Source organism: Chrysochloris asiatica, unplaced genomic scaffold (genome assembly GCF_000296735.1).
Source record: "Chrysochloris asiatica unplaced genomic scaffold, ChrAsi1.0 scaffold00166, whole genome shotgun sequence".
NCBI classification, from domain to species: domain Eukaryota; kingdom Metazoa; phylum Chordata; class Mammalia; order Afrosoricida; family Chrysochloridae; genus Chrysochloris; species Chrysochloris asiatica.
This window is the reverse complement of record NW_006408684.1, coordinates 1,522,676-1,533,025: the sequence shown is the minus strand read 5'-3', so window position 1 is coordinate 1,533,025 and position 10,350 is coordinate 1,522,676. Positions and strand designations below refer to the sequence as shown.

The 10,350-nt window shown below is 38.4% G+C and overlaps 1 protein-coding gene across 1 annotated transcript in view; it reads left to right on the top strand.

Moving 5' to 3' along the window:
• The window catches only part of RNF32 (ring finger protein 32), a 52,855-nt gene extending 45,015 nt beyond the window's left edge, over positions 1–7,840 (top strand). Inside the window, exons 7-8 of the mRNA XM_006871292.1 lie at positions 6,562–6,729; positions 7,598–7,840. Of these exons, the coding sequence (XP_006871354.1) occupies positions 6,562–6,729; positions 7,598–7,840 (411 nt within the window). The remainder of the gene's footprint in view (positions 1–6,561; positions 6,730–7,597) is intronic.
• Positions 7,841–10,350: the final 2,510 nt, after the last annotated feature.

The following is a 10,350-nucleotide window of genomic DNA, read 5'->3' as shown; positions in this document are numbered from 1 at the left end:
ACAATCAATGTTCAAAGCTAAATGTTGATGTTTTATTGAACCTTGACAATGGAAGTTACTTCAAAACCATTCCAATCAGACATTCTTCCTTGTCTTCTTCTTTTTTACTTTTAATATCTCCAAAAAGAAAATTCTTCAGCTCTCTTTTGGCATATGTATATTTGAGCCGTAGATGTGCCCTCGTTTCTAATCTATTGCAAACTTAAATTAAAAGAATGTTATGGAGTGCTGTACAAGGCACTGTGATAAGGGTTATACAAAGATGAATCAGGGGCCTCACTAAATTTAAGGTACTTATTTGAGGAGATAAGAAATACACACAGGAAAGAGATAACTCCAACTAGTGGGTGAGAAGTGTCAAGTGAGGGGGACAGAAGTTTATTACCAGAGTTAAGAGAAGAAGCAAGGAAGAGAACTCACTCATAGCTGAAGGAGACTGGGAGGCATGTGTAGACTCTCCAGTAGTCATTTATATGAATGAAGTCTTGGAAACAGAAATGTAAGAATTATTCATTGATTGAATAAACTATGTGGACAGACCATAAGATTCAGATAGTAAAGTACTGAGAGAAAGGATTGGAGCAAGCCATAAAGAACTTTGCCTCATACATGATCGTAGAAAACTACTGAAAGATTTCGATCAATCAAATCACATGGTGAAAGCAGTGTTTTAGGACAACACAATATACAACACAGGCTGATGGCAGAAGACTGAGCTAGGAGGCAGCCAGGGCTCCAGTAATCTGTAATTCTAAAATGTGCCACGCGTTTTCATGCCTTGACTCTGCATATACCCTGCTTCTTCCTTCCCTTTACCCCAGCGTAGCTCCTAAAATTTCCCAGAGTTCCTTCCCTCTTCCTTCTTGTTCCCATTACATCGTCTAAGTCCTCTACTACTTAAACATTATAATTATTTGTCTCCATGGCTGTTTTTTCCTGCAAAATTGTAAATTCCTTTTTGGTCAGACCATGAATTAATCACCTTTGCATCCTCAGGTCTATTACCAGAAAACAAAACCCAAACCGACTGCCGTCAAATCATTTCTGACTCATAGTGATCCCATAGGGGATTGTTGTTTTTGTTGTTGTTGTTGTCAGGTGCCATGGAGTCAGTACCGACTTGCAGCGACCCTATGTACAAAAGAGCAAAACACTGCCCGGTCCTCGCCAACCTCACAATCGTTGCTACACTTGAGCCCATTGCTGCTGCCACTGTGCCAATCCATCTAGTTGGGGGTCTTCCTCTTATTCTCTGACCTTTCATTCATTAAAATGAATCAAAACTGCATTCATAGACTGACAATTGGAGTTTGTGCACCTTTCAAAGCCTAATTCTAAATGATCAGCTAACAAGATGTAAGTTCCTACTTGCAAGCGTTTGTGCACGTATACACAGTGTGGGTGTGGCTTGTCCTCATAAGTCCATTCATTATTAATTCATACCATGCACAGGATGGTCTCGATGCTGGTTCCTGCCCTAATGCTGGAGGAACTAAGCGAGCTGCTGCAAAGGTACCCTGCCTTCAGGGAGGAGGATGAGAGGAACAATACATATTTGTTAAAAATACAAATTTAAAGAATAAAAATATAAACAGAGTTCAAGGATAGAGAGTACATTGCAGAAAAACATTTTTTTTTTTAAATAATGTGAAAATTGCCAAGATGAAATGTGAACAGATACCTAAATGAAGGGAACGACCCTGTCCAAAATATGAGACAGAATGTTGCAGACAAAGGGAAGAGCGAGTACAGGTACACTGAAACAGGTGTGGATGTCTCAGGAACAAAAGACCAGTGTGGCAAAGAGCACAGGTGATCAATGCAGCATTAGAGGCAACCCTTGGAGAGTTCTGAGCAGAAGAAACAAAGGTATGGTTTACAGTTTCTAAAGATCACTTTGTTGGGTGGTAAGCAGATTATGGGGTGAGGTCAACATTAGAAACAGACTCAGTGTGAGGCTTCTGCAAGTAGTGGGAGAAGGTGGCTTGGACTTGAGGTAGCTGCTGGGTAAATTGTGAGCATTTTCACATTTGGGAAATGTTTCACAGGTAGACTTTTGGGAATTGCTGGTGAATTGGATTGGGGGTTTAAGGAAGAGAGAGGAATCACAGTTGACTCCTAGAATTTTGGCACAAGCAACTGAAAACAGTATAGAAAAATGGAGAAGACTGAAGAGAGACAGGTATGTTGTTGTTATTAAGTGCCGTCGAGTCGATTCCGACCCATAGCAACCCTGTATACAAGGAGTAGCTGGTGAGCTTGAACCACCGACCTTACAGTTCAAATGACTTTGCAGTCTGACACATTAGCCCACAGCGCCACACCAGGACTCCGAGACAGGTATTGGTGGTGTCAATTCTGACCCATAGCGACCTGTATAGGGTTTCCAAGGAGCAGCTGGTAAGCTTGAACCGCCAACCTTGCACTTAAAGTGGCTTTGCAGTCTGGCACATTAACCCACAGTACCACACACAGGTATTTGTTGTTGTTATGTATAAGGAACAGTAAATTAAGAATTGTGTTTTAGGTATATTGTTTGAGATGGCTTTTGGATATGAAGAGTCTTGGCATGGTTCTGCAGGATAAACACTGGACTGCTAAACACAGGTCGGTGGTTCAAACTCATTAGCCACTTCTTGGAAATCCTGTACTGGGTTGCTATGAGTTGCAACCAACTTGATGGCACTTAACAACAACTGCATTGGATATGAAGGTGAAAGTGTCAGATAGGTAATTAGATCTACAGGATTAGAGCTCAGAAAAGAGAAGTTCTATAAAGGTTATTGGAAAAGTCTCACTCTGTAAAGAGTCTTTAAAACCCGGGAGTACCTTCTGGGAAAAGGCATCATAGAATAGAGAAGCCCCAGGGTCAAACCTTGACATTGGTCACTTAAGACAGAGAAGTGATTAGTGAGCGAAGAAGGAAACCAAGAAGACAGTCAAGTCTTGGAAACCAAATAAGCAAATTCTTTCAAAAAAGAGGGAATTACCAGTTGCAATAAATGTTGCTGAGAAGCTGAAAACTAACTGAGTATTGAAAACTAACCATTAAATATTGCATGAGACCATCCCTGGTCACCTCAGCAACAGTGGTTTTTCTGGAATGGTGGGAATGAAAGTCTGACTGGAGTGGGAACAAGTAGGGTGTGGGAAGTCCGACAAGGTGTTTTGCCACAAAGAAACAAGGTGGTGCAGGCAGTGGGTGCTGGCAATGGAAGTGAAGTCTTGGGCTATTTTGCTTGTTTTTAAGCTGTGCGTTATTATGTCAGAAAAAGTCAAAAGACAGGGAGATACCGATGCAGAAGAGTGTGAGGTGATTTGCAAGGGCAAAGTTCTTGGCTGGATAAAAGCAAAAAGGATCGAGTACTTAAGTGGACATTTTCAGACTGACAAGGCTTGGGAGAGTTTGCCACTAAAACAAATTCATTAAAGGAAATCCTAAACTAATGCAGTTCATGAAAAAATATAATGATTACAGATGGAAAGTCTGAAATATAAAGAGTGAGCACAAAAAAATGTGATAAAAATGTAGATAATCTAAATAGACACTGATTGTGCAAAACAAAAACAAATGTTATGGGTTAAAAGAGAGAGAGTTTACATGGCAATAATAATACAAATCTGAGGTGGAACACTGGGTTAAAATGTTCTAAGATCCTTGTATTGTTTAAGAGGATGAAAATATTAACTTTAATATTTAGTATGCATTTCTAGAGCCATGGTTAAAAGAACAGAAATAGGGAAATTAGAGTACTGGAAACGGAACAGCCAGAGTACAATTAAAGAGAACGTTGACCCATTGTGAAAAATATCACTGAACAATTTGTGTATAAATTGTCAAATGGGAACCTAATGTGCTGTGTAAACCTTCACCCAAAACATAATAAAATATCATTTAAATTATATGAATAATTTTAATTTTCAAAGTAATTAAAGAGGAAAAATGAAAGCAGAAATTTTAAATAAAAAGGTAACAGGCAATTACACAGACAATTGGCAGTACACATCCAGAGTAACATGGAATAATAATTCACACTATGTCAACAATGAGATTAAGTAGAGCAAATGCACCAATAAAAAATCCTGCGATGGGTTATTTAGAAGAGATGCATGAAACCATAGGATACAGGTAAAAAGAAATAAAAAATATTTACCAGGAAAACTGTAAAGAAGATGACTGGTATACTGATAGATTTTAAAGCAAAAGCATTATTAGAGTTAAAGATGTAAACCATTGTTTCCAGTAATTCTTCCAAAGTACACACGGGTCATTTATAAAAATTACGTATAAATAAAAATGAAAAACTAACAAGAAATATCTTACGTGTTTGAAACTTAACAAACACAGTTATAAACAATCTGTTGGTCAAAGAAGAAATTATAATAGACACTAGAAAATATTGTAAATTGAATTAACAGAAAAAATCAATACCAAAACTAGTGTGAATATGATGGGAGCAATTTTTTCTATACTGGGTATCTTTTGCAGAACCAAACATCTGCAGATAGAATTTGCTTGCAATTCTTATAAATATCATATATATAATGTTGTTGTTGTTATGTGCCGTGGAGTCAGTTCTGACGCATTGCAACCCTGCACAGGGTTTCCGAGGCTGTAAATCTTTACGGGAGCAGAAAGCCTCATCTTTCTCCCACAGAACCGCTGGTAGTTTTGAACTGCTGACCTTGTGGCTCGCAGCCCGAATCATAACCACTACGCATATATATAATAAGATATAATAATGTTATTATAAAGATATAGCATATCCTAAGCCTTACATATGCTTTTTTATTAGTTTACACTAATTACCATTCAGGTTGGAGTATTAAGCATTAATATCTACCTTCACCAGATTTCTTTGTTGTGTTTGCAAAACTGACCAGTTCCATTTTCAGTGAAGTATTCATTAAGTACTTGCTATGGTCCTGGTGTGGCACTGTGAAATAATCACTGGACTGCTAACCACAAGGTTGGTAGTTCAGACCCACCAGCTGCTTCTTGGAAACCCTATACAGGGTCACTGTGAGTCGGAACTGAATCAAAGGCACTTAGCGTAGCATGGTCAGCACAGGTTCCTGGGTGGCACGAACGGTTTGTACTCAGCTACTCATTGAGAGGTGGTTAGAATCCACCCAGTAGTGCTGAGGAAGGAAGGCCTGGTGATCTACTTCTGTAAAATTAAAAACCAGTTGCCATAGAATCAATTCTGACTCATGACTACCTCATCTGTTGCAGTTTCATCGCTGCAGCCTTTTGGAAGCAGATTGCCAGACCTTTCTTCTGAGTTGCCTCTGGGTTCAAATGGAAACCTTTTTGGATAGCAGTCCAGTGCTTAACTGTTTGTGGCATCCAGGGATTCCTCTGTAATGTACATATATCCATATATATCTCTTTTAGGAATCCAGCAAGAAATGTTCTCTGATTCCAGATTTGGCTTTGAATAGTCAATGTTACTATACATTTCTTATTTTCTGTATCAAATGTAAGCTCCTGAAGGGCAAGGAATGTTGTATTTAATATTGAAAAGATTTAAAAATACACATTAAAAAAACAACTAAAACTGTTGCTGTCTAGTCGATTCCAACTCATGGCGGTTCGTGTATTTGTTACAGAGCAGAATTGTGCTCCACTGAGTTTTCTTGGCTGTAATCTTTATGAAAAAGATTTTCAGTTCTCTCTTATTTGGTGCTATTATTTGTGTAATATGCAGAGCCATTGAAAAGACCTGATAGTATTCTTTAAAAGGGGTTTCACATCCATTATTCAAGCTTTAAATCCTCTCAAGGGTTTAACACAATGCTTTGACCACATCAAAACCCAAACCTGGTGTTGTCAGCTGATTCCAACTCATGTGTGTCATAGCAGAACTGTGCTCCATAAAGGTTTCAATGGCTGTGGCTGAAAGAACACAGTTGTACTTTTAAAACCAAACAAAACTGCACAATCAGCAACCAAAGAGATATAAACTGGTACTAGTGTGGCACTGTGGGTTAATGCACTGGACTGCAAAGTTGGTTTGAACCACAAGGTCAGTGGTTCAAACTCACCAGCTGCTCCTTGGAAATCCTATACAGGGTCACTATGGGATGGAACCGACTCAACGGCACTTAACAACAGTAACAACAACAGTTTCTAAAAGCCTGGTGAGGGCTCTCAGACATTGTGGCATTGTTCAGTGAACGCCCTCCATAAAGATTTGAGTAAAATGATTGCTGGGCAGGATGATAATGGTGCTAACGTTTTAAATGTCTAATCTGTGTCTTGATTCTTAATGTAGTAAAGTGGTTATTTTTTTATAATCTATATGAGTCCATATATATGAGACGACTTCATAAAGCTCGTGGGAAATTTTCATGATCTTTTTTCCATGAGCTTTTTGAAGCCCTGTTGTATTGTCTGTATTTGTAGTTTAAGTAAATAGTCATATAGACCTTTTCCCCAAGTAGTATTGTTTTAAAAACTAGATATTTAATGAACTCAAGAAAGTTCTTCCTTTATGTCCACACCCCAAGTTCAAAATCCGTGTGTAAGTTTGCTCATTCTCCCTTTGTCCTTTTCAGTTCACAGAAATCAGTCAGCGAATACTATGCTCATATGATACAAACATAGATGAGCTCTTTTCAGAAATTGATCACTGCTTAGCTATAAATAGAAGCATTCTTAAGCAGCTGGAGGAAAAGTGTGGCCAGGAAATTACAGAAGAAGACTGGGATAAAATTCAAATTCAGGTAGGTTGAGGTACAGTAGCAGCCTCCTCTGTAAACGTACCACTCAGCAAGAGACTGAGACAAAGCGATTATCTGAAGGGAAGGTCAGCTAGGTGGATTTTATGTTTCTGGAGCATTCATTGGAAGGCAACGCCTAGTGATATCTAGCCCAAAATAGTCTCACCCTGGCTGTGATCTGACACCAGCAGTGGGACTCCCTTGGGCTTTAGTCCTGAGGACAGTGATTATCCCCTTCAGTTTAGAATTCTGATTTGATGACACCATTGTATGAAAAATGAAAATGTTTAAGTTGGGGGGAAAACTGCCATATATACTACCTTCATGGAAGGTTTTCCTAGATGTTCTAGCTTTTTCTTCTCTTGCATCTGTAGTAGCCCACGTGGAATCTGAAATGGTTTTTTAAAAACCAAAACTAGGGGTCAGAAATTGCAAAACTAGGAGAATTTAAAAAGAACTATAGCAGCTATTAGAATCAATGATTTTTAAATGTACAGGAGCCCTAGTGCAGTGCCTTAGGATAAGCACTGGACAACTAACTAGGTTGGCAGCTCAAACCGACCAGCTGCTCCTCAGAAACCCTATACAGGATCTCTGTGAGTCAGAAGTGACCTGACAGCACTTAAGAACAACAATTTTGCAAAGTATTACTCTTCAGCATTTTATAAAATGTGCTTGTTTTAAAGTTGTATATCAACTTTATTTCTATACCTTCTCCATTTTCCATAAGAGCAATATTTGCATATTTTATTTTACCACAGAATGGAACTTTTTTCTTTGTGCCTTGATGTCTGGTTCTCATTTTAAGTAACATGCTATGATAATCTGATAAATTGCTACCAGAACAAAACTCCTTGTTTCTTTTTCACAGGCGCTGCGTCAGGAGATCTACGAATGCTCCATCTGCCTCACCCCACTCTCATTTCAGAGCAATTTCCAAAGTGCATCTTCAGGGGAAAATCCTAACCAGCATTCTCGTGAGACTGTCCTCTTGTCTTGCTCACATATGTTCCATAACACCTGTCTTGTCGCTTTAGAAGAATTTTCCTTGGGAGAGATATACACTTGTCCCCTATGCCGCTCTTGCTACCAAAAGAAAATTCTTGAGTGCTGAATTCAGGGAAAGTTACATAATTCTGGGAACAATTTTTACCTGAATTTTGGAAGAATTATACAAGTTCTGGGTTAAATACTATAGTATAATCGATTCTCTAAAGAAATAAACTATTAGTAAGTGTGCATAAGAAATTTAACTATATTTTTAAAGCTGCTTACTGCTCTAGTTTTACTCTTTCGTCTATAAAACACAAGTTTAAATTCATGCATTTAGTAAGTTGAAATAAATTGAGGAGTCACTAAAAAATTGCACTCTTGTTAGGCTAGCTCCATGTACATTATTACTTAAAATATGGTAGTTAGTATCTCACCATCAAACTAGCAACCGAGAAAAACACTCTTTAAATATGTTCAAATGTTTTTCATTAAGTGTTTCAGAGCGACCTACCATCCCTGGCACTGGTTTTATTAAAAATCATTGTTTTATTTCTATGTAATATATTACTATTGTCTTTGAGTACTTTGAATATGTAAACTGAAAAGATAAAAATAAAATATTCAATGGTATATTTAATGTATCAGCATCAGAAAATGACAAAAATTTTTAATGATTTATAACATTTATACATCTTTAGCTCATACATGAAGAAAATGAAAAAAAAAGATAAGCTTTTGATTTTAACTGGGAGCTTGTAATATTAAATAGTTGTGTTCATAGGTAACATAAGGGTAAGTCAAAAAGTATTGCTACTAAGGTTCCGGCATCCAAGTGGCACTGCAGGTTAATGCGCAGAACTGCAAAGTCACTTTGAACCACAAAGTCAGCGTTTCAAGCTCAGCGGCTGCTCCTCAGAAACTACAGGGTTAGTTGCTTTGAGTTGGAACCAATTCCACAGCACTAAACAACAAATCTCACGGTCAGCAATTCGAAACTACCAGCTGTTCCGCGGAAGAAAAATGAGGCTTTCTGCTCCTGTAAAGATTTACAGCCTTTGAAACCCTGTACAGGGTCGCTATGAGTCGGAACCGACGCCACAGCATATAACCATAACAACAAACAACAACAACTAGGGTTCCAGTTCATGCATGCTTGGTTTTTTTCCAAACATAATATATTTAAACATGTTTTTGCAATCAGTAGATGGCTGCAGACAAGTTCTCTCAGTCCTATATTGTCTTAGTCTCTTTAGGGTGCCTTCCAAAAGAGATCCAGTCAAAGCAGTGGCTTCCAAGGGGATCTTCTGGGCCAGTTAAATTCAAGACAGAGAGGTCAGCTCAGATTATGGTCATTGCTTTGGGGGATTTCAAATAGGTAACCTTTTAGATTTTCTCAAAGGACACAGAATGATCATGGGTGTTTATTAGAAGTTTTAAGAAAATTCAAAACGTCATTGGTGAGAAAAAGGCCAGGAAAGTTACACCAAGTAATTATTTTTCCATCACGATAATGCATCTGTTCATTCTTTGATGGTACCAAAGATTTTCCTACAAACATTTTGTTGGAAAACTTTATCACATTCCCTCCACAGCTCTGATCCTGCCCCTTTAGAATTCCTTTGGTTCTTCAAACTCAAAGAATATTTTAAAAGAACATGATTTCAGTTCCTCAAGGATGCCCAAACTGCCATTTGGATGTGGTGTAAATTGAAGAGTGTAGAATTCTTTGGGGAGGGGTTAGAGAAATGGACGCACTTCCTTCAGGAGTGCATAGACCTAGATGGAAAATACTTGAGAAGCAATCACATGTTGATATTTTTGTTTAATAGATAAACTACAAGAATAGATTTTGTAGTAATACTTTTGACTCAGACAGACATACTAATGACTATGATAAATGAAGAAGCCCCAAATCTTAGTTACATGCCCAAACAGAATGCTATTTCTAACTCATACTAGTCCAGTCAGCTGCAGAGTGAGGTGTGGGGCAAGGGTTCTGCTCTAGTCTTTCCGGCCCAGACTTTCAGCAATCTCCTTCACCCTCAGAGTCTTCTAGTGCCTTCTCTCACCTGGTTAGAATGAGCAGGAAGAGATTTGTATGGCCTATGCCTGAAAGTGTGGTACACAGCCCACCAGCCTCAGCTAACAACAAGGAAGGGTGGCAGGAAAACAATATAGCTTGGTCCAGAGTTAGAAGAAGAAATTGACAGAAAAAAATAGTGACAGGAGAATTCATCTGTCAAAAAGTGAACAGAGCAAGAAGACAAAAATTAAGAACAGAGGATCTGAATGATGCAAAATATTTTCAAGGACAAAGCAAACTGTTATGCATACTGACCATATATTTAAAAACAAAACTTGAAATGAGAAAATGCCTTTGTGTTAGAATTATTGGTCCCATTTCTTCACTCCCTTGTTAAGTCTTACACGTCCACACCTTTTCCATGGCCTCAACGTGGCCAGTATATTTCATACCTGAACAATGATATTTTAGTAGACATGGTACCAGCAGAGGCTTGGAATGTGCTCGCGTGGTTGGGTTTTCTCTCAGGTGTTCCTGCTTGCTGCTGTGAGAAGCTTGGAATGTGCTCGTGTGGTTGGGTTTTCTCTCAGGTGTTCCTGCTTGCTGCC